Source organism: Gracilinanus agilis, chromosome 1 (assembly GCF_016433145.1).
Source record: "Gracilinanus agilis isolate LMUSP501 chromosome 1, AgileGrace, whole genome shotgun sequence".
Taxonomy (NCBI): Eukaryota; Metazoa; Chordata; class Mammalia; order Didelphimorphia; family Didelphidae; genus Gracilinanus; species Gracilinanus agilis.
Genome location: NC_058130.1, coordinates 496,262,549 through 496,288,093, shown reverse-complemented (window position 1 = coordinate 496,288,093; position 25,545 = coordinate 496,262,549). Strand labels below are relative to the sequence as shown.

The window sequence follows — 25,545 nt, the reverse complement described above, 5'->3', positions numbered from 1 at the left end:
GACAGACAGACAGACAGAGAGAGAGAGAGAGAGACAGAGAGAGAGACAGAGAGAGACAGAGAGAGACAGAGAGAGACAGAGAGAGACAGAGAGAGACAGACGAGAGAGAGATATTGTGTGTGTGTATTTACATATATTTAAGGGGTGGTGGACAGAGAGGTAATGTGGACATTTGGAATGAATAATCATAATGAAATAAATGGTGGTTTCAAAGGAAAGAAAAAGAATTCAGGAGTACTACACTAGTTATTCAATTCTTACCCACTGTGCTATTTGTTTGTTTCTTTTTTCTTTCTTTCCTTCTTTCTTTCTCCTTCTTGCTCTTTCTTTTTTTAAAGTTTTAAGTTTTTTTTTCAAAAAGAAAGTTTTTAAAAACTCCTTTCCTTCTGTCTTGGAATCAATACTAAGTATTGGTTAAAGGCAGAAGAGTGGTAAGGACTAGGCAATGATGGTTAAGTGACAAGACCAGGGTCCCACAGCTAGGATGTGTCTGAGGCTACCCTTGAACCCAGGACCTCCCATCTTTAGACCTGGCTCTCAATCCACTGAGCCACCCAGCTGCCCGCAATAACTCTCTTTCTACCCTCTTTTCCCTCATCCTTGATTTGCTAGTCTAGCCCCATAGCAGACCCAACCCAACCTCTTGAGTGTGGCCAGAACCAGATTAAAATGTAACTGGGAGATATATAACAAAATAAATACAACTACAATAGAACTTAGATAATATTCATATAATAATATTAATGGTTTTCTAAGTCACTGGGCAGCCTGCAAGGCTCCTAATGCACAGTTCCAGGGCCTCTGTTTCTACTGGAGCTTGACACCACTACTCTAGATCAGAGCACAACTAGAACACACAAATGGCTTCACTTAGTCAGGGAGGCTTGCCTGGGATCGTCAGCAGAATATTAATACTAAATATAATACTTGAGACAAGCATGCTAAATAGACATATATTTATGATAATATCCTAATGAGAGCACAAGTTCATTGCTTTATATGTATAGTTCAAAACCACAAGACTTCCATTGGAAAATAAAACTTTAATTTGAAAAATAGACTATGATGTTTGAAGACAGAAGAGGGGCTAAGAGCTAGTGCCAAAACAGTGTGAAAGGACCACACAAATTTGGAAGCAAACTTCAGGAGAACTCATGACCACCAAGGCATATTTGGGATAGCTGGGCTACACTAGTTCAAACAGTGGATCTAATGCTCATATATATCAGAGGCTTTGGTGGAAACTTTCCCATTTCTTGAAATGCCTTATTTTTCAAGGCCTAAACTGTTTAATTAGCTTAAAATGCTGCAGACCTAAGGATTACAGTATTGTGTAGTTGGGGCTTAAAAGCTAAGAGAGGGGAGTCCTGAGGAAAGGGGAAGATTACTAGGTAAAATGGGTGCCCAAGAGGTTGATGTACCATTTGCCATAAACTGGTTGGTGGGTCAGGTCAGAAAACTGAGATCTGGTCCTACATCCAGGGTAGAACAAATCTCTCTGTTTCTCTAGTCCAGAATAGGATTCATCCTATGCTGGGCCTATTCTAAGAGGCCTAAAGTGACCCCAGAAGATTTTGGGGAAGGAAGATATTTAAACAAATTCTACAGCATTTTGAGGGTAGAATTCATTCCAAGGAGCCTGGGACTTAAAGATATTCATGAATTTTTGAGACTGGTAGATGTTCAGAGTCACTGTAAGCCTCTAGAGCAGGGGTTGGCAACCTTTTTGGCCGTGAGAGCCATAAACGGCACATTTTTTAAAATGTAATTTCGTGAGAGCCATACAGTGCTCACAGTGCGTGCTCCTGTAACAGAGCCTGAAAAAAATTGACTTTATGGCTCCTGCAGAAAGAGCCATATCTGGCCCTCAAAAGAGCCAGATATGGCTCGAGAGCCATACGTTGCCAACCCCTGCTCTAGAGGCCATAGAATCATTCAACGCTTAGTAGACTAAAGCAGGTGACCCTGAAAGACCACATATCCCAATTGGCAATTTTGTTTTGATGGTCCAGAGAACTCCCAACAACCAATAAATTCTCCTTGTGGCTCTCAGGATTTAGGGGGAAATAATGGCAGACTGTTTAGGGATATAACAAACCCTCACTCATCCTGCAATGGCAGAACTAAGAAAAGGCTTTTTGGTCCAGGGATGACAGTATCAATCCTCTATTTCAGAGTACTCTTGAAAAGGGGGAGAACCTTATTGAGCAAGGCTTCTTTCTTCATAGGAGATATCCAGAAGATATAGGGATAGAGAGGATCTCTGTTCTGAGCTATGATGAGGCAGGACCCTGAAAAGGTGAGAGGGAAATAACTTTCAGCATCTTGAGGCTACCGGTCCTTTAATTCCCCAAAAAACAGAAGAGAAAATAGATATGGGAACCAAAGAATTGTCAAGAGGGGGAGTGGAAAGTTCAGATGACCTTGCTAAGGTGTGTCTAACTTTCCAGTCTTACTAATGGCTTTGTAAGGTATGTGTGTATGTATGTATATATATATATATATATATACATATATATTTAATATCTGCAATCACTATTTTATTTAACTTGATTTTCATAGTTCTCTTCCAAATAGCAGTTTTGTGATTAAGCAAAATTGTGATTACCATTTTCAATGACTGTTTTCATCAATCAACAACCATTTATGTGCATACTATTCTAGGAATACAAAGACAAAAACAAGAAATAGGTCCTGCCCTGGAGCTTACGTTCTACTGTGAGGAAGGTGAGGAAGGTTTCCAACACACACCCAAATAAATAAATGTAAAATATATAACATTAAATGCAAAGTGACCTTCATGGGTCACTAATAAGGAAAGGCCTCTTGAAGGATGTGGCAGCTAATCTGGTTCTTGAAGGGAGCCTGGGGTTCTGAGTGGTAAAAGGGGTGAGAGAGAATATTTGTGCCTGGGAAGACTCAAATGCTTCAAGAAAACAGGAAGCAGTCTAGCTAAACCGTACTGTGTGGATGTGACTTTAGTTCCCTGCTTTTTTCAGGAAGCCTTCACCGAATATTCCAGTTGGCATATAGAACCCTACCTCTGGCTTCAAAGACCATGCCTAGAGGGACTTGGTGATCATCTGGGAACATCAAGGAGAATCAGAAGACCTCCAGGTCCCCACATTCCTCATCTATCTGCTACACTGCTTGAAATTCCATCAAAATTCATTCTATTGGATAACTAGCATTCTCTTTAAGCACAAATATTCCTGACATCGATGATTGCAGCAAGACAATAAGCGAACAGTCCTTCACAGCACAGTATGTACATCTCTGATTATTTTCTATCCTAGCTGGGTGCCAGTAGAGCTTCAATGCTCTGGCAGACCTCTGATCTCACCATTGTAGTTATTCTCTCTAATAACATAGATTGAAATACATCCACATCCAGCTAGCTCAGACAGTTGTGCAGACAACCCTCAATCTTAGAATCTTAGGAAAGCACAACCACCTCCTCAGAGCAAGGCACAGAGAGAAAGGACAGGCAGAGAAGTACATTTATGAAGGATTACATTTTCTAATCTCCTCAGTGGTGTGTCTTTTTCCTTTAAACTAATGAACCTCTCTTTTATGGCTTGTGTATAACAGTCTCTCTGTTCTATGTCTCTTCTCCCATTATAGACTGCAAGCCCTCTAAGTACAGCTATTTGTCTTATCTGATTCTGATTTTATCCTCAGTGTCCAAATACAACATCTTGCTTATAATAGATGTTTAACAAACTTTTGTTTAATTATTGAGAGTTTTGCTGGCAGAAGGAAGAATGTAGAGTAATTTTGGAATATGGAGTACTACCAAAGGAGATTGGTCCTGGGTAAAAGGCAGTCTGAAGGTACTTTGAGGTGCTGGAAGAAGGTTATATTTCAGGGAGATGACAGGGATACCGAATAGAGCAGTTGGGAAGGTGTTAAAACTGATTTTAAATATGTGGGGCTGGCCTGAGTTGAAAAATTTTTAAGTCATGGAAACAGAACATCCAAATACTTAAAAAAAAAACCCTACCATTCAAGAAGATTTATTCATTGAATTTAACAAAACATTCTAAAAAATTATTCAGAGTACTATGCAAGGCACTGGGGATAGGAAAGATAAAAAAAATAAGTTTAGCACATGTCACTGTCCTCAAACTAATTTTAATCTATTTGGGAAGATGATAGAACATAAAAATAATAAAGCATAAAACTAAAATAACAGAACCTTATGAAATAGTGAAATAATGACACTTAAGATATTACCTAGTGCCAAAATGAGTTGTATAAATAACTGCTAGATGAGTAATGGCCTTAGAGTTGCCCCATTAAAAACATCAAACCAAAAGATACCAACCCAGCTCATTTAAGTTCCATGCCATGGAACCATTATTAGAAATTCAGTGTGAAGAGATGCAGCAGAGGAGATATACTTCGATATCACTGTCTGGGCTATTGTCTTATCCCTAAATTATTAGTGGAGCACTTGAAAATTACAGAAAACTGCATGTGTATCTCTGACATGAGGCCTTGCAAAATCTTCAGTACTCCATGTTACCATAGAGTTGGCACCATGAAATGAATGCATCCCAGCCTAGAGTTATAACAGAACAGATGAGTTGGATTTGGATAGTGAGCAGAAAAAAATGACTAAATGGACAATTTTGAACCCATAAACAAAGAAGTATGTTTTAAGCCTGGCTGTGAATTCAAATGTCTGGCCATTCTCCTTACTAGTTATACAATCCCAAAGATGCTAATTATCCCCAGATACAGATATGAGAGACTCTTCATTGAAATTGCACTATATTTAGTTTATATGTCAATCAACAAACATTTACTAAATACCTGCTATGTGCTATAAACTGTGTGAGAAGCTAGGGATGCAAATACAAAGAATGAAGCAATCCCAACTTACATGTGCACATGCTTCTTTCACCCAAAGAAAGTGAAGTCTCCTAAGGGCAGGGGATAATTAGTTTTTGTAGCTCTGAAGTCCAGCAATGCCTGGCACCTAGTAGGTGTTTAATAAATGTTTGCGGATTGTGTGTACTTATGGAAGTTATTTAATCTCTCAAAGATTCTGTTTTACCAACTGAAGAATAAAGAGATTACCACTTTTTTCCTCTTTTATACAATTATTATAAGGTTAATATATTGGAAATATTTTATAAATCAAAAAAGTGTAATACAAATATACATTATTACCATGGTTATTATCAGGATCTCATACTTGTTCTCATGTGACATTTGATTGCACCAAATTGTCAGAAAACTTTCAGATAATGTCACAAATGAAAAGTCTGATATTTATATTCTCCTAACTTTCTTCTATATTACACAGCCTGTGATTCATAGAAGAGAAAAATAAATAAAATGGATAAGCTCCATTTACTTTTGGCCCTCGGCTCATAAGAATTTAAGCAAGGTCAGTGCTGGATTGTAAAATGCTCACATGGATTCTTGGGGGAAAGTGAAGATACATGAATAATAACTCATATTTATGTAGCACTTTATAATATGTGGTATACACAATATATGCATATACATGTACACAAAATGATATATAAACATTACTTTCTATACTTTTACACACACACACAAATCTATTTTGAACCTTGCAACTTTCATGGGAAGTAGCTACTATGGTTATTGTCCCAATTTTTATGGATGAGGAGATTGACTCAGAAAAATTAAGCAATTTGTTTATCCATGCCCATGCAGCTAATAAGTATTAAAGGTAATATTTAAAATAAATTTCTTCTAATCCAAACACCAGCACTTTATGCCCATTACCACATTGATTCTCAAGCAGTTAAAATACCAACTTTAGTGATGGTGGCACAAGATAGTCACATGGGGTCCACAGCACATATATATGCTTCAGTCTCTGCCTGTACAATACTTCCTCCTCTCCCTCCTCTCTCTGTCTCTGTCTCTCTGTCTCTCTCTCTCTTTTTTCTCTCTTTCTCACCCCTCTCCCTTTTTCTCTCCCTCTTTCCCTCTCTCATTATTTTTGGCCCTGTGCCTCAATCTGACCTTTTCTGCTCTATCATCATCTCTGGCCTTCCAGGGCTGGGCCACAGACATGTTATTTTGGACTAAGCCCCAGGAATAACTCAGATTTTGCACAAAGGCTCATATGCAAAATATTAACTTATGGCAGAATTTTTCTGCAAATATTTACATTGCTTTGATAGCATAGTGGTTGTATTTTTCCCCTCAAACCTTTCACTTATACCACAATTATGTGAAAATACCCCATACTATTCAATTTAGTTAGGAATATTAATAGAAAAAGAAATGGACTCACAATGACTCTTGTTATCTGTACCAGCAGACCCTGCCAATCACAGTGATGCAATGACTAACACACTAATCTTCTGTATTTTCAAGCTACAAAACTTGAAAAACAAACTCAAATGAATCTGTAGTCTTTGAACAGGCAGCAGATGCCCAATGACATTTAGTTAGTATACATGTTATAAAAGGGAAAAAATGAATAATGTTGCAAATGTCCTCAAAAAAGGCAACAGTTACAAAGCCTAAATTTGCTAATTATAGCCCAAATATCCTTTGATGCTTGCTTTGGTTTCATCTTTTAGCATAAGAAAACTAACACCACACTATTGACCAGAAAGGCATCTTGGTGTGGTATAGAGAATGCTGGCTTCCAAGTCAGGAAGACCTCAGCTACTTAGGAGTTGGGTGAACCTGGGAAAGTCACATTCTCTGGCCTTCAGTTCCTTATCTATAAAACCAGGGGATTGGATTAAATGACCTTTAAGGTTCTTTTTAGCTCTAGATCTATCATCCTATTAAATTAATTGGTTTAATACTTTGTTTTGCAAAATTAAAAAAAAGTTCCCAACTTGGAAAGCATCTATTTATTGTCAGTTCATCTTTATACCAGTATGTCTTTTAAGACTATCTGGAAGTTAGCCAACAAATGGGAAATACTTAGAGGATTCTACTCTCTTGTTATGAGGCAATTATATTTGTTGCTTTAACTTCCCACCAAAGAGAAATCCTTTTGCATACCCCTGTATACTAGGATTTAAAAAATAGATCCACTCCATTATAAATATGAAAAAAGGTTCAGTTTTGTAGAACACTTTACATTTGGGTCCCTCAGCATTCATACTATTTTTGAGGCATATTCACAAAAAAGTCTGTTTAATATGTACATATTGCATCTGACAAGTGAACAGTAATACTCTAAAATCACATCACTCCATAAAGCAGGCCACTTTACCCTGTCCTCTTCCAGGCAAATTCAGTAATACAGAAGACTTTATAAGGTGATTAGCATTTGAGTGACAGAGATTTTTAACAGAGCTGGACCCACACTGACTTCTGGGGCAACTTCTAGCTTTTCAAATATTTTTATAACTTCTTTTTAAAAATAAAGCAAAGTGGAGAGTTCCTGAGCTTCCTTCTGATTCAGAGGTTGGGGGTAGGAAGAAAGGAAAAAAGAAGGGGGAAAGTAAGAAGAGATATACAGAATCTTGGCTTTCAATTAGCCCAGACAACTAAATCTGATCTGTAAATGTGAACAACTGTAGTTTAGAAAATTTTGATTAATAATTGATTTACTGAAAACCAGACTTTTACTTCCATATTCCTCTCTGGAAAAAAAATTAACAATCCAGTCACTCTTGTAAGCATTTGCAATTACTGATGTGGAATAACATAATTCCACTTCAGTTTCTGAAGGTGTGACGAAGCATCAAAAAGAAGTTCTAAAAAGCTTAAATGCTGCTGAGACCTGTTTCACCCATTATCAAGAAATTCCTTCCAATCTACAACAGGAATCCATGTGAAAGAGCAGGTTCTATGGTTCGCAGCTTCTCAATACTGGCACTCAATTGGCAGAACCTGTCATCCCTGTCTCATTTGCACTTGGTGACCTGCACATTTTCTCTGCTTTCCCATCACAATCACTTCATGCTGAAGGAGGGAAAAAAAACTGCAGATTACCTGTCGGGCAGGCACAGGATATGAGGAACAAAAAAGAGTTCTTGAAATATACTTCATTCCATTTGGCATTTTGTAAAGTAAAGGAATTATAATAGACTTGTATAAATTTTTTCTTTATTCGCATTTTAATTAAAGTTCTGTTCTGTAGCAGGTAAGCAACAAATGACTTTGATAACACATAAGCATGTATAGCTCTACATGGGTAATTATGTGTATGGTAAAAATGACTGAATCAGAATGAAAGGGGTGGGGGGGAAATGACTTCAGACAGAAAAAAAGAAAAGTCCCCTTCTCTGAGGCTGACAATAAAAAAGGTACTTTAATGAATTTAGTTTAGTATTGGAACCTAGTTTGCCCAAGACGGATTGCATTATGGTAGACCAACTGAGCTAAGCTATTACACTGATGATATTGATAGTCATAAGGCAGAGTGGCATAAAATGCTTAGACAACCACATTTATATTATATTTCAAATTTTACTGAGACCTTCTGTCAATAATTTGTTAAGGGTAACAAATAGAAGTGTCTGAGTTATGAGAGTACTGAATCAAATTATAGATAATATTTGAAGTGACTTCCAAATCCTAGGATCCCCAAACTTATTCTCTTTTTGAATATGAAATATAATGAGTTAAGGAAGGAGGCATGTCCAAAATGCTATTTTAAAATGCATTTGCTGGAACACATTCATAGAGGGGATTTTTCCTCTCAAAATCAACTGGGTTTATTTAATAATAGGAAAAAATCATTCTCCTGTCAGATTTAGCATGTAATTGAACAGATTCCTTTCCAATGGCTTCTTCTAATAGAGAATCAATGCTTGGAAAATGAAATGTTAATTCAAAGTGTCAGTTTCACTACATTTTAAAAGCTTAGCCCTTCTCACTACAACTGTCTTTTTCTTATGACCAAACTATATGTATATAAGTACTTTGTGTGTATGTGAGAGAGAGAGAGAGAGGGAATTGATTAATTAAAAGTAAAGGAATTTTTTTAATAAAGAATTTAAAAGAAATGAAGACAAATGTGAAATTGGCCAACATTATGACTCAGAAATTAATGTAAGTCCACTGAAAATTATGAAAGAGAACATATTAACTTAGGTGCGTTCTTAATTAAGAATGCTTCCTAATTAATAAGTTTTTCTTAATCATTCACATTTTTTCTTATTCTTATGTTCTTATTCTTAAGTTTTGTTTGCCACATAATTTTAACTGATATATCAGTCTACCCTTATTTGCTACAGATACTTAGCATTTAGCCATAAATATTTTTTCCCAAAGTGGGGCTTCTTAATTTTTTCTATGTCATGGACCTTTTTTGATAGTCTAGTAAGGTCCATCCACCTTTTGTCAAAATAACATTTTTAAATGAACAAAATAAAATACAAAAGATTACTAAAGAAACAAGTTATATTTAAATAACTTATCATAATATTCAAAAGAAAATTTCATAGACTTAAGGTTAAGAATTCCTAGAGGGATGAAATGCTTTAGTTTTTTGCTTTAATTTTAGTGTATACACAATTAACATTAGGGAATTTAATATGGTCAGATTTTAGAATACATTATTCTCTAACCATTTAGTATTCATTCCACAGAAGTCTGATACCAAGTGAATGCAGTAGTTTCTTTGGCAATTAGTCAAGAAGAATGAGAATTTTTGAATCTATTTGTAGAGATAAAAAAGAGTAGAAATAATTCATCCATATTTGATAGTCTTATCTAAAATATGAAGCTTATATTAGAGGAAAGAGGGAGGAAAACTAAGAGTACAAAGGTTTGATTTTTATAAAAAGGATTATTATCCAAGGAACCAAAAAAAAAGTGAAAGAAAAGTCACTCATATTCATGGCTAATACAAATGTCTTTTGAATGCTGAGGTAGAACTGCTCTTAGAAATACATCTTTGATTTACTGCTACTCCGATTTCTCAATTTTCAATGGGTTTGCTCATCATTTTGCAAATGTAATTTGTCACTGGCACCAGTCAATGCTCTTTGTAAATTCTGTGGCTTTTCTTTTAGATCTATTATTCCTGCTGAGAGAATCTACTAAAGAAGAATTTTTCATACTGACACCAACTGTAGTCTTGCTGTGAATAACCACATTCCCATAAAAGTCATTCCCTTTATTGCAAACTTGCTGCCAGAAGCTAGGGGAAGACATCCAAACCAGGAAACCTTTTATCCCCTTCTGCAATCACTTCTTTTTAACCCTTTATTCCATTTAAAGAACTGAAAAGAGGTTTGGGGGAGTAGAGGGAAATCACAAGGCCTCCAAGGCAGACTTCAGCACCACAGTCAACATGTATAAGGTCAGCTTTGCTGCCATAATAATAATAATGATAATGATAATAATAATAATAATGTGTGTGTATGGAAAGACAGAGTATACATTCCTTTCTTCTAAAACTACCATTTTGATATGAATATGTCCATCTTAGCAGTCCATGCTTAAATATATTAGAAAAAATTATTAACTCCTTTCATGCATGAAGCAGTTAAAGCACTGAGTTGTTAAAAAGAATTCTGCCTCCTTTACCCTCTTCCCCATGTTGAGAATGGAAAATTCAAGAGACTCCATTCAATCCACTCTAGATGAACTTATCTTTCTTAGAGAACAGCTCATCTCTCTCCATTGCTTAATAATCCTTTACTGTTTGGCATTCAAGGCTCTATATAATATGACATTAAGATAGCTTTGAAGTTGATCTCATAGTGTTCCACTTTACATAATCTAAGAATGAGCCAAATTATTCTACTCATACGTCAAATCTTTGCTTATGTATTTCCCCTCCCCCCAATCACAGAACTCCCTTTCATTCTTTCCTATTGAAATCTTACTCATATAAGACTCCAACTCAATTGTAATCTTACTCAGGTTGAGTCTTTCCTATATTCCTTATCAGTCTTTCCTTCCTTATAAATCTCAAATAATCTTGTTATGCTTGCGGGAGCAATTATGTTCCCTTTTGTATCATAATCCATGTTTATATGTATAAATTCCCTCATTAACATGTAAATTCCTTGGAAGCAGGAACTATACACAAATATACATATTCATGATATGGATATACATATATACACACATATTTATACCCTGCCAGCCCCTAGAGTGTAGCTAAACTGTGTAATACAGAAAATAAAAGTACAAAAGTTCTGAGTTCATTATAGTGCATAATGTTTGGGGAAAGCTTGAAGGAGGAGGTAAGACAGAGATGAGGGACAAATATACATTCTAGGGAGATGGAGAGCAAGTTAGCAAAGGCACAAAGGAATCAAAATGTTTTATATCAAGGGTGGGAAGAAAGGAAATTGGACTGGCTGCTTCATGTTGGGGATTAATAGAATTTAAATTGGACAAGTAAGGCAGATATTGATTATATAAGGCCTTGCATTGCCAGAGATTGGCGGTGGATTTGATGATTTGGTCTAAGGCAATATGAATATATATAGGTCCTTTGAGCAGGAAAGTAGCATGATTAAGGACTGGTTTAAGCATATTAATTGGAATAACTCTAGTCCATCTATCAATAATATGGAATTAGGGTTTGATCAATGATACATGTAAAACCCAGTGGAAGGGGCAGCTGGGTAGCTCAGTGGATTGAGAGCCAGGCCTAGAGATGGGAGGTCCTAGGTTCAAATCCGGCCTCAGACACTTCCCAGCTGTGTGACCCTGGGCAAGTCACTTGACCCCCATTGCCTACCCTTACCACTCTTCCACCTATAAGTCAATACACAGAAGTTAAGGGTTTAAAAAAAAAAAACCTAGTGGAATTGTGCATTGGCTAAGGGGGGGTAGGAGGACTTGGGGGAGAGGGAAAGAACATGACATGTGTAACTAGGGGAAAATATTCAAAATTAAAATAAAAAAGAATATTAATTGGAGAATGGTGTGATAAATCTCAAGAAGTTTTTCGGATCATATAATGTAATCAACAGAAGGGTAACTTATGCAAAACTAAAAGATCCTAATAGCATGAGAGGAAAGTTTCTCTAAAGCAGAATAGATGCACTATGGAAGATTTATGTGTAGAATTCCTAGAGGGGTTGCAATTTGCATCGCTGACAATGAATTGTACCACAAAAGTACCAAAATTCAGAATCTACTAGAGTAGGGGAGACCATAGGGAGGAAATTCATTCAATTAGACAATCATTTTCCAGTATCCACTAGGTGCTGAGAGGTGAGGTACATAAAGATAAAGTTGGCAGGGTTCCTTTATCCCAAATAAGTTAAAAGAGCTAAGGAAGGACTTCCACAAAAATGAGTGTGATGCAAATTGGAATGGAATAGGAACAAAGATCTCTGAGAAATGGAGAAAGGTCACTTTTCAATGGGGACATCAAGAAAGGCTTCATGGAGGAGGTATTATCTGAGCTGAAAGCAGCCTTCAAAGAAGAGGAGGATTTCAATAGGTGAAGATAAGGAGGAAGCATGATTCAGGCAGGAAATGACATGGAAGAATAAGAAAAATCTAGTTTTGCTGTGGTATAGTGTGTGAAGGGAAATCATGTGAAAAGAGAGACTGAAACCAGATTCTGTAGAGCTTTAAATGACAAACTAAGGATTTGTAGCTAGGTAACACAGTGGATAGAGACTGGGGCTTGGGATCTAGAAGACCTGCATTTGAATCATGCCTTAGACACTTACTATCAGTGTGACCGTGACCAAGTCTTCTCTCAGTCTGTTTCCTCATTTGTAATCATAGCACCTACTTTACTGAACGATTATGAAGATCAAATGAGGACTTTTCTGTGAAGCTCTTGTAAACCTTATTGCACTACAAAAAAGTTAGCTGTCATCAGTAAGTCATTCTTTTTCCTCTTCTTCATTATTTTATTGGTTATGGGAACCAAAGATGATATGCAAATTTATGCAAGAGATGGATTGGAGAGGAGTGAGAATGAGGCTATTTTTATGGTCCAGGAAAAAGGTGATGGAGGTCTGTACCAGGATACTATCTCTGTGAAAGGAATAAAGGGACAAATGGGAGTGAGAACTGTACACTTAAGGAATTAATATTATGGTTACAAGTTAAATAGCTTTATATTTTTGTAAGCGGCAAGAACTACTCTTTGGTGACAAGTAGTGTTTACTTCAAAATTTAGGTGAATTTATTTTTGTATAATAGAGGAGGTAATATAACATATTTCCTTAATATGGAAAATATTTTTAGCTTTTCATATCTTTAATAATCTCAGTGCTTACAAGCCAATCACTCTCTGTTTTTAAATTCTGGATTTCTCTGAATTTCCTCACCTAAAATTACTTAGTCTTTCCTTAGTAATTCCCTATCTCATCATAACTGGATTAAGATAAATTAAAAAACAAATCAATCACAAATAAACAGCTTGGGAGCTTTACCTGAGACCAGAATTTGGGGCTTGAGATCCTCCCACAGGGACTACAATGGAGGGATGGAGAATATTTCAACCATTTTTTTTTTGAGAATAGGAAACTAACTTTAAAATTAAACATTATCAACATGAGCTTTCCCCCACCCCATGAAGTCGTGCAAGATCATACTAGCAAGAAGAATTGTAGCTTTTTCCCCCCTCCTGTCTTAAAAAAAAATGTTTGCGTACTGAACTGGGTTGAGCTCAGATAGAGACTTTATTGTAATGGTGTTGAAATAGGAGAAGCCTCTTGAGACTTCAAATGAAACACACTTTGGGAAGCTGGAGTTACAGTACTTCTTCTGCTCTATTTAAAGGCTTTTTTTTTAAGGAGGACACCTTGTGTTTTTTTCTACTAAGCAAACTTCCTAGCAAGGTAAAGAAGTGTAGCTTTTAAAAAAATTACTCTTCCTCAGATTAAAATAATAGTGCACACCTGTCAAAATCAAGGATTCTAGTCTAAACCAAAAGCCTGTCATAGATGACACTAACAGGCCAACATTTCAGACAGCTGAAATTTAGCTTTCTTTTTACCATGTGTGTCTAGGATTGACAGCAAGTTTCCATATCTGCCTATTCCTATTCTGTAGATTGAGTACATCTCAAGTAGTTGGATTTTAAATTAGGAGAATTCTCTTCCCTTGGTGGTTTACTTTAATTTGAAGAGGGGAGAAATAGAAAACGTTTGTTTCCTACCAAAAGAATATGGTATTATTAAGGAGGTCATTTCAGAGGTGACTTAATATCAACCTTTTCTGGAATTATTATTATAAATTATATAAATCTATAGTTAGAATTTATATCTAAGAAAAAAGTAATTTTATGCAACTATAAAGTAAAACGAATATTTAGATGGGAAAGAATAGTCCTCAACACAGATGCTGCTTAGAGAATTTTGCATCGTAAACCACTTACTTGGTTATACAAAATTACTATTGTAAGAGCACAGACCGAAAGCCAACAAGGATCTTAAAATTTATAGGCGCAGAACCTGAGAGACTCCTCATTCCATCTTCTTCATTTTATAGATGAATGAACTGAGGCACAGGAAGGTTAAATGATTTGTTCAATGTCACATAGTATAAAATTATATGTACAGAATATGCTTAACATCAAATCCAAATCCTCTAACTGTGCAATTAATGTGCTTTCCACTTTCCCACACTGTTTCCTTTAGAACATCTAGTCTAATCCTTTTATTTTACAAAAGAGGAAAATGAAACCTAGAGAGTAAAGGGACTTAAACAAGATGACATAGGTAGTTTACTCATTTATAAATGAGAATAATTAGATTTGTTGGGCAGCTAAATGGCACAGCGGTAGAAAAGCCTGAGTTCAAATTTGGTCTCAAAACATTTATTATGTGATCCATGAAAAGCCACTTAACCCTGTTTGCCTCAGTTTCCTCATCTGCAAAATGAGCTAGAGAAGGAATTGGCAAACCACTCCATCTTCTTTGCCAAGAAAATCACAGATGGGTTTTGTAAAGAATCAGAACTGACTGAAACAACAGGTCAACAAATTATAATTGTAATACATGCTTTCTCACACATCACACTCTCCATCTCCTAACTTGTATGCCTTTGTATTGATTATCTCCCATAACAAAAATGCTGTCCTTTCTCACCTCTAACTCATAACTTCCCAGGCTTCCTTGCGGGCTCAACTTAAATTTCACTTTCTATAGAAAGTTCTTGGTTCCAACTCCTTTCTCTGATCCATCCTTCTTCCCCTTTCCCTCCTCCACCACAGTGCCTTCCCTCTGATATTATTTTCCTTTTATATTGCATCTCTCTTGTATGTACATAGTTATTACCATGTTGTCTTTTCTGTTAGAATGTAAGCTTCTGGGGAGGGTAGAGTTTGTATTTTGTCTTTTTTTTGCATACCCAGCACTTAGCACAAAGCCTGCCCTATAAATGCTTGTGGAATGAATGACTTCCTAAGACCTGATTGCTGTGAGGATCAAATGAGGGAAAATATTTTGAAAATTGTTGTTCATTCATTTCAGTTGTGTCTGACTATTTGTGACCCTATTTGGGGTTTTCTTGGCAAAGATACTGAAGTGGTTTGCCATTTTCTTCTCCAGTACATTTTACAAATGAGGAAACTGAGGCAAACAGGGTTAAGTGACTTGAACAGGGTTCCACACCTAGTAAGTATCTGAGGTCTGACTTGAACTGATGGAGATGAGTCTCCCTGACTCTAAGCCCAGAGATCTATCTACCATACCACCCAGCTATGCTCTTTCTAAATAATAGTAGCCAAGTATAAGCTTTTTTATGGCAGGAATCATAACTATATATTATTCACATAATAAAGATAGGTATCCATTGCTGTGACCTGGAGATGGTCAACAGTACTGTCCTCACATAATCACAGAGCAGATGGCAGATGAACAAAAGAAGCTTGAGGAAGGTATGTTTATGGGTAGGGTAGGTGTGTCTGGATCCCAGAGTCTTTTCCAAATTTAGTGACACTAGTAGTAAATTTAGAGTCTAGAGCTCTTCAAGCCCTTTCTCCCACACCTGCTGTCCTGATTCACACTGCTATCACTTTAAGAAGTTAGGAGTTCTTAAATTTTTGGATTCCCTTTACCTCTTTTTTGTTACAATTTAGTTTTATTTTTAAAATATGTAACAATTTAATAACTGACATAATAATATAATACATGTGACTCTTTCTAAACATATATTAAATTATAATAAATATGCTAATCCAAGAAAACAATTCTCATCCATCACCTCTTAAAAATGATTGAGGATCTCTCAAAAAGTTTTCATTTTTGTGTGTAATAGCTAGTGATATTTACTGGATTAATAATGAAAGCATCTTAGTATTATGCTGATAATAATTTTGACCTCTCAAACCTCCTGAAAGGGTCTCAGACCACACTTTATGACTGCTGAGTTGGAATATTATTTGTAAGACCTCTGCCCTCATGTTTTTGTCATCATTGTAAGTCCCATGATTCTTACATAGAGTAAGGATGCAACGAATGTTTGCTGAATGCATGAATGAATTTAACTTTTGATAAATCTATAACTGTGGGCTAAACTTTTATTATTTCTTTGACACAAACTAAAATAAAATGATCAGGAAAAGAGTCCTTGAATGTATCTTTATAGTTTTCAGTTTTGGGTAGAAGACAACAAAATCTTACGAAGATGAATTAACAGCCAGAGCGTGAAAAAAATAGTTCAACAACAATAATAGTAAGAGAATGATTATGAACTGTCACATCATGAATTTTTTATAATGTTGGTAAAAATGATTTTTTGTGATTAAAATACTCCATTCTATAATACACAAGGAAAAATAAAAGAAAGTGAACCATATAAAACAATGGATAATAAGAGATCATTTCCCTTTACACCTGGAATGCATTATGTCAGAATCCCAATCACACTCATTGTTAGAAGGGCCTGCAGAGACCACATAGTCTATCCAATACATATATGAATAAGTATTCCCTTTACAATATCACACCAAAATTGTCTTCTAAGCTGTACTTAAAGACCTCCAGAGCAAAGAAATCCATATCCTTTGGAGCAAGGTCATTCTAATTTTGTATACCATTAATCAGTAAGAACTTTTTTTTCTGATATCATACCTAATCTGTTTGTCTGCCTTTCTCACCTACTGCTCCTACCTCTCTCCTTTTGGGTAAAGCAGAACAAATATAACGCATTTTCCACATTATAGCTCTTCAAACATTTCAACTCCACCCAAGTGCCACGTTGGCCACGTCTTCTCTTCTAATGACCAATTCTTTCAAAAAGTCTTCATATGTAAAGACCTTGGAGTCCTTTGACTACCCTGGGCATTCTCAAGTTATCATTCCTAAGGTGGGCATCTCCAAACTGAACACAACATGCCAGATATGGTAAAGGTAAAGTTATAGAGGAATATCATCTCCCAAATTCTAAGCACTTTCTTATAATATAGCTAGCTATAAATTATATTCGCTTTTTTGGATGCCATATAATACTACTGACTCCTACTTAGTTTGCAAATCTTAAAAATTCTCAAGCCTTATAAAAACAAACTGATATTTAGCCTTTCTTCCTCCATCTGGTTATGAAGTTAATTTTTTGAACGCAGGCTAAAATGAATGGGAGAACTTCCAGAGAAACTAGGATGCTGAAGGAGCTTGAGTTCATATCACACGGAAAGAACAAAGCATATTTAGTCGAAAGAAGAAAAGACTAATGAGGGGCATCACACAGTAGGGATTGTTTTAATGTAAGGCTTGGACTAGATGACTACTAAGATAATTTTCAACTCTTAAATTCTGTGATTTTTCTGAATTTCCTTTTATTATGTTAGGGATCCACAAACTATGGCTCGTTGGACAAATCCAGCTCACCACCTGTTTTTGTAAGCCCTACAAGCTAAGAATGATTTTTGTAGTTTAAAATAAACTTTTGGTGGTGGGCAGATTTGGCCCTTGGCCTTTAATTTGCCAAACTTTGGATTAGATCAATGGTCTAGCTTATCAAGATCTTTTTGGATTGTGATTCATTGAAAGTATTAACTATTTCTACTAAATTTTTTTGCTATTTGTTAACTTAATAAGTACACTGTCATCCAAGGTGACGAAAAAAACATTGGACAATATGCTGCCAAATCTGGTCCACCACACTAGTTACCTTCTTCCAAGGTGATATGCAATAATGATTCTTCCCTGGGTCTAGATATATGTTAATTCTGAATCCAATTAACTGTAGCATATTAAAGTCCACATTTCTGCATTTTGTCCATAAGACTAGCATGAGAGATTTTGTCAAAGGCTTTACCAAGTACTATTATCTATATTATAGCATTACTCTAGCATGACTTGTCCTTGATGGAGTCATGCTGGCTTTTTGTGATTTGTGCTTCTTTTCTAGATATTAACTAATCTATCCTTTAATTTAAAAATATAGGACTTTTCCAAGAATTGAGGTCAGTTTCAATAGCTAGATTCTTGATCTTCCTTTTGTAAATCAGGGCATTTTGGCTTCTTGGATCCATTCCCCACAGGTGTAAACATTAGATTATAAATTTCTTGGAAACAGAGAGACTCTTTCTTTCAAGTGTTTAGATTCCCAGCATTTAGCATAGTGCCTAGAACAAAACTGGTGCTTAATGAATGTTTATTAACTGACTGAAATATAATGTATTCAGGTATATATATCTTTTTCATTATAATTCTTCTTATCTCTCAGAAAGAAATGAAAGATAGTTATCAATTGAATATCAATAATAATAGCTAGCATTTATATAGCACCTACTATGTGCCAGGCATTGTGCTAAGTACTTTTAAAAAATACAAATATTATCTCATTTGATCCTCAGGACAATTCTGGATAGTGGAGGCTATTATTATTCCCGTTTTATAGTTAAGGAGACTAAGGCAAATTTGCCCAAGATTACACAGCTAGTAAGGGTCTGAAACCAGATTTGAACCCATCTTTCTGATTTTAAGTCCAGTACTCTATCCACTGTAACACCTAGTTGTCTCTCATTTTGGAATAATGGGATACCAGTTAGTTTCCAGAGCATCCATGAAAGAGGGCCAATAAAATGGTTCCCATAGTTTCATCATCCATGGCTTCTCCACCTTTGGCTAAGATCAAGTATAGTGTAGTTTCATCATCCCCTGTTCTTTTTTTGAGGAAAGTGGAAGACTTCTTAGATAAATTATATATGTCTTTGCCTTAAAGACTATTGATTATTATGAAATCAACTTTGGCATGGATCTAAAAGCCTTACTTTTTTATTGACAGCTAATAGGGCCCCTTAGCAAGATAGTTTAGCCCCACTTCATTCTATTTATGAGAAAGCTGAGTTTCAGTGAGGCAAGATAACCTTGATCAAGGTCACTAGCTGATAAGTGGCAATGCTGGAAATTAACTCCCTCCCCCCCTCCCAATCTCTTGACTCAAAAATCCAAGGCTCTTTATACTATTCCCCGGTTTCCTTTTAATTCCGGGAGCATAATTATTATATCAGTACAAAGTATTTTAATTAAAATTCTCTATCTAATATGGATGATTATCATTTCAACAAGTTTTTCCCCTTTCGTTATGGACAATACATAAATGTAAAAGTAAAAAAAAATTTTTTTTATCAAGTTAAAGCCCTGAAGTATACAACAAATAATCATCCCTATTTGGGAGGTCATTAATTATGAATGTCTGGAGTCTGAGTTAAGTCTTTTGGGAAATGACATAATTTGGCTAACTAATTAGGCAAGGTTAAATTCTAGCCAAGACAATAACAACATCTTCTTGCTGTTGTGCTACCTTAGAGGGAAAATGGTCCAGACACCAACTAAGGTGCTAGAAGTTTTAATTCAAGATTTATGTCTGACTTCTCAGTTTCCACTCTCCTCTTGCCCCCTCCCCCAAATCTCGGTTCTCTTGTTCATTGAAGGGCCACTCTGGGGGTTGGGAGTGGGGGTCGGAACTAAATGAACAGAACAACACAGAGGTAGCTGCCCTAAGGCAGTAAGGGCTTGAAAGTGGGCAGTCTGGAGAATAAAGCTGACTGCCTTCAATAGAGTTGGATATAGTGTCAACAACACTAGCAAGCATCAGAAGATGAAAGTCAAATGATAATTTTCCCAAATCTTAAAGAAACAAAAATCAATCTAAGCCTCTGCTTTACTATTATGCTTTCAGATATTCAGGCCGATGCAAAACATTTTTTTCTTTTCCACCATGGAGATGACTAAAAATAACACCTAGTCTGTGGCAAGTAAAATTAACACTAAAGTTTCCTGAAGGCCTTTCCTCCTGTACTACTTGGAGACATATACTATTGTCTTACGAGAAAGATCGGATAGAAAGACCTTTCTCCTTTCAGTCAGAAAGAGTAATACTTCTTTTAAAGGAACTGAGAAACTCTAATTCCATACTGTCATTCTTAATAAATGACTTCCATATAAGTATCATCATATTGCACATGGAGACATTTATTGTAAAATGATATGCGGGACATTCCTCAGACTCATAAATGAGAAAGTCTGAATATGTTAGGAGAGCTCCAGCCTAGTCTACCATTCACTGGTGGAGAAATCATAATTTCTAAAAATAATTAGGCTTGTATACCATTCTTGGTCTTTCACAAATTAAATATTTTTAATGTCATAGAACAACAAAGCCTGCCTCTTTTCTTGGTTTTGGGGTGAACGCCAAGAAAGATTTATTAGTTATGATGTTGTCTACATTTTAAACTAAATTAAATGCTCTCAAAATTGAGTTTAAAAAATGAAAAGGGTTGTGTCAGTTATTGCATATGCCTCAAAATTCATTTGAAAAAAATCTTATCTTAAGCTGGTTTATTGCCCTTTGCTCCTTTTAAGTTCATACAGCAAATTACCATTTTAAATACATACCAAGATAACACAAATGTTACTGGCAACTCTTCATACAGTGTACTTCATTATGCAGAATATTTAATATGCCAAAGATGTAGGGGGAAAGAAACCTAAATTATGCAGAGGGGTAGCTGGCAGTAACTTAAGTTTTTATAAAGAGTACTAAGGCCAATTTTTTTTAATGGAGTTCAGATATCACACTTCAGGCTAACCAACAAATTGTTAACCTCCTTGAAATTACTTCTACTGTAGGTTTAAAATGCTGAAAAACATATAATTTAAATAAATTAAAACATTCAAGTCCCCTACCACAACACACTGCTAATTGGAGTGTGAAATCAGGCATTACCACATCATTCCTGCCTGATGAGATAATTTTGGTCCTCTTAAGAGCATTATACCAATATATTTATTTTTGCCACTAAGTAACATTTTCTTAAAGAAATCAAGTATGACCAACGACAGGCTCCGCTTCTGTCGTATTACATATGGATGAAATGAAGGCCTAAAATGAGCACAAAGATCAATCTATTTATTCAAATGCTGTCAAAATTTGGGGCAAGTACCCGGAATTTCTGACAACATGTACCAAATCAACTTTTTGGTTATATATTTCAGACTACGCTTAAACAAAACATGAATGAGTCACCAACAGGAGAAAAAAAAAAAAACAAACCCCCTAGAGACTCAGCTTTTATAAGACAAAAATTTTCTGTTTTGATTAATGTTTCATTAACCTTAAGAACTGATGTTAAAATTTTAGTTTACGTATTTCAGCACTCTTCTTTCTTACCTATTTAACTTTTCAGAAATATTCAGTATTCATATTATTTTTAATTTGATCCTACAGAAATATTAAAGCACTAATTTTAATATGCTTTCAGCTTTGGAAAAATACTATTTTAAGTGATACCTACACATGTACCAGTGTGGCTGAAATGTACAAAGAAATCCCAAACATGACTAAATTCATATAGGTATATGCATATATATGTATATATTTGTACATTTGTAAGTATGTGTATATGCATACATATACATATACATATCATATATATGCAGGCAAACATCAGTTTTCTTATTGCTTTGGCATTTTACAGACATAAATTTGCCATTTTATAAGCTATGGTTAAACCATACCAAATTATGGCTAATTTCGTCTTGATGTGTGCTATTAACACCCATTAACATCAATAAGAGTTACATGGTTGTATCCAGGACAGAATTAAAGACTCTTCTGTATCATTAGAAACAAATGGAAACTTTGTAAAAGCATTTTAACATACCAGTAAAATATGGTATGTCTTTTGCTGCTCTCTTATGGAGTGAAACAACCATGAATTAGAAACAGCTTTTGAAAATAAGTATAATTATTAATCTTTCCTAAAACTCTGAAAATAAATCCTAAACACTTCACTCATTTGAGAAATTTTTTTTTTGTGTTAGGCAGTAAGGTCTTACATTTAGTTTTCTTAATGAAAGCAAACACTCTAAAATGCAAGAAATCTTGTATTTTACTTTAAGTGTAAAAATAAATACTTCACTAAGGAATGGAAGAAAAAATAAAGCATATTTAAATAATTTTATTGCACTGTAAGTTGCCAATTCGTCTGCGAGTAGTTTCTTTGCAGATGAAAAGAAATCAAAATATAGGACAGATGTTGAGCAAACCACATTTAAGTTCTGTCACACACTGGCATTTTTCAAATGATTTTGGCTCATCTATTAAATAAGGTGCATTTTGCTTGATTTTAAAAAGGGAAACATGAGGAAATATTTAAAGGCCAATTGCTGCCAATTAACTTTGATCAGCAAAAGTTGTATTTGAATCCTTCAGATTCCTTCTCCTGTCTGAAATAACATACATTTATAAAATCGAGCAAAACAACAACTTGATGATTAATGCCTGTTGGCAGCCCTACCACAAGCTTGCTTAACGGCAGGATTTTAAATAAACAACTGTCTATATTAAGATGAGAGTGAAATGTAGCTATGGTCATGTTTTGTCATAATGAAGATAGAAGCAGCAGCCATTTTTGCTTTTAAAAGGTGAACTACCCCAGATCATCGAAGGAGCAGGTCCCTCAGTGGCCATAACGGTTTTCACCACAATCTTTCAAAGTTGTCAGGAGGGGAAAAAAAGGCATAAAGTAATAAGAAAGTCCCTGGAATCTTGACACATGTATTGCTAGTGGAGTGGATACCAGAAGGCTAAAAAAAGAAAGCTCATTAGCTTGAGAATTGAGTCTACTACCAAGCAGGACAAGCTTGCAAGGGAATATACATCTAAAAGTGATAACATATGTAAATGTGTGATATATTTCTGGTTCTAAGGCTGAACTTCCTCACACTGGAGGGCAACTGAGAAATTCATAGCTTCTTATTAGACATTTATGGAAGTCAAAGTTGAATATTTTATGTCCTCGATATTAAATTCTAATGTTTGTATATAATTATGTCACTGCCTACTTTACATACCCATCTCTTCAGATAGGAACATGAGGAAGACTTTGACAGTAAAATATATTGAAGTGTTTGAGTTAAAATTAATTTTACTCCATTTTTATTTTACCAGCCCAATTTCCCTTAATGTTATACTCAATTGTTGCCTGTCAGGCCTACCATTGTCTCATGTGATATAATAGGAAACAAATGCTAAATAGCTGACATAAAATAATTACTACTTACTTCTAAATCGTTAAAGAACAGATGTGTGTCTGCCAAGTTGAAAATCATTTCTTCCATTCTCAGTCCAAGTGAAACAGAAGTAGGTGGATCCTAGAAAAAGAATTTTAAAAGTCAGGAACATACTTCTTTCTGTTACTTGAAATCTTACGTGACTTCAAATGAGATCTGGCTCCCAGTACAGAAGGAAGGAACAATAATAAGACTTTTGCCCCTTAAGTAAAATTTAAAATGTGCCATTGAATATAGTATATTAAATTAATAAGCATCTAAACATTATTTATAAAAACAACCAAATGCTGAAAATGGTACTTTATTAGACTTGTCTGTCTCATAAAGAAAATGGTTCTGAACACTACAAATAATTTAAAATTTAGTCAAATAAAATGCAGCAAAGCCAACTATAGACATATTTATTCAAAAGAAAAAAATCTGCACGCTTAACAAACTAGAAAACCAACCACTCAGTTGTCTCTATAACTTACAACTCTTTGAACGGAAATACTCCGGTATAAATACCGGAGTCTAGCTACAACAAAGTTATAACAAAGAATTACAAAATGAATTATTTTACTCCCAACATACTGCAGTAAGAAAGCACGAATGCCCAGTGGTGTAATAGTAGTTATACAAACAGCCAACTAATTTTGAGCCATTATAAGAAACAAGTGATGGCTGCATTACCCCTACTCTGAATGCCTGGAGCCATTCAGGCACAAAAACTATGCCATTTGAGTGAGGACTATCCAGCCAACAGATAGTCAACCCTTCAAGACACAGCCATGTCTGTCAATTAATAGATGGTTGTCCATACATTCATTCTACCAAATGATGCCTAGGAAATCTGACCCAGTACTCCATAAGGATGGAGAAGACAGACTGCTCCACTCTCCCTGTCCTCTACCATTCCTCAGATTCCTTATGGTTGGTCTGAACCAATGGTATCCTTAGGATCCTCTGGCACTAAGGCCAAAACCATGTGTTTTTCATGATGTGTAATCACTGCAGCTTCCCCTTTTCAGGCCCTTTATTAAATCAAAGAATCAAAGGGCACTGTATAACAGTGTTGATGGATAATCTTCTCTGAGAAAGGAAAGAAAACGCAATACAAAGAGTTCTCCTATGCTTTTATGTAGCCTAATGACAATAGCAATGCTACCTTACACTGGCATAGAGTTTTAACTTGCTAAGAGTACTTCCATATCTACAGTTTTCTTGCTTATCTAATATCACTTTTAACTAGATAAGTTGTTACCCCTTTTTGCCTAAAGAGGAAAGGACAATAGAGGGGGACTTACATGTATCAATTGATTAGCTATTAGACAATTTGCCTGATCACAGATATATATCTGTGCCTTATAAAAGGTAGGTACTTAAAAAAATTTGCTAAACTCCATTAAATTGTGCCCCAGACATAAGAGTGCAAAATCAAGGAACTCACTCCTCTTCAAGTAAAATGTGGCTGGTAAAATCACTGCTCAAGGTTTTTAAAATTCCAAGTCTTTGACCATTCCCTTTTTTTAAATCTCTCTACCCCAACTACCTTCCCTTTCCAGGTGGGAGGTAAGATAATATAATTTTAGAAAGAGTGCTGTAGTAGGAGTCATGAGATTTAGGATCAAGTGCCAGCTCTGTTGCCAACTCGATTGTGTCTGTGGCAAAGTCTTTTTTTCTGGGTTTCACTCCCCCCCACTTCATTTTATTTTTAATTAATTAAATTATTTTTAAGTATTTTTCCATGATTACATGATTCATTTTCTCTACCTCTCCTCTTCTCTCCCCACTCTTGGGACTAAGAAGTAATTCCACTGTTCCCCAATTTTAAAATAAGAAGGTTGGACAAGATAATCTCTGAGGTCCTCTTCAAATCTGAAACTTTATGACTTTATGATCCAGCTATGCCATCATCACCATTTTCTGAATTTCCACAGAATTTATTGTCCATATAACTAAATTTAGCATCTAATCATTCTGCATTGCATTTTAGCATATTTCATGTGTATATTTTCCTATATTTCAATCCAATTCAACAAGAACTGTGAAGGTCTTGAGAATACCCAGCCAAAATGAAAAACAGTTCCTGCCCTCAAGACATTTACATTCTTGGTGGGAGTCAGGAGAGAAACTTGAAAACACAAAG

At 35.5% G+C, this 25,545-nt stretch overlaps 1 protein-coding gene across 12 annotated transcripts in view; it reads right to left on the bottom strand.

Annotated features, from left to right (window-relative positions):
- EYA1 (EYA transcriptional coactivator and phosphatase 1) overlaps positions 1-25,545 on the bottom strand; it is a 151,871-nt gene that overhangs the window by 28,338 nt on the left and 97,988 nt on the right. For 10 of the 12 annotated variants that reach the window (XM_044657959.1, XM_044657960.1, XM_044657963.1 and 7 more), the window contains one exon: positions 23,409-23,498. The exons of the other annotated variants lie outside the window; for them this stretch is intronic. In XM_044657959.1, the coding sequence (XP_044513894.1) occupies positions 23,409-23,498 (90 nt within the window). The remainder of the gene's footprint in view (positions 1-23,408; positions 23,499-25,545) is intronic. 12 annotated transcript variants of the gene reach the window in all.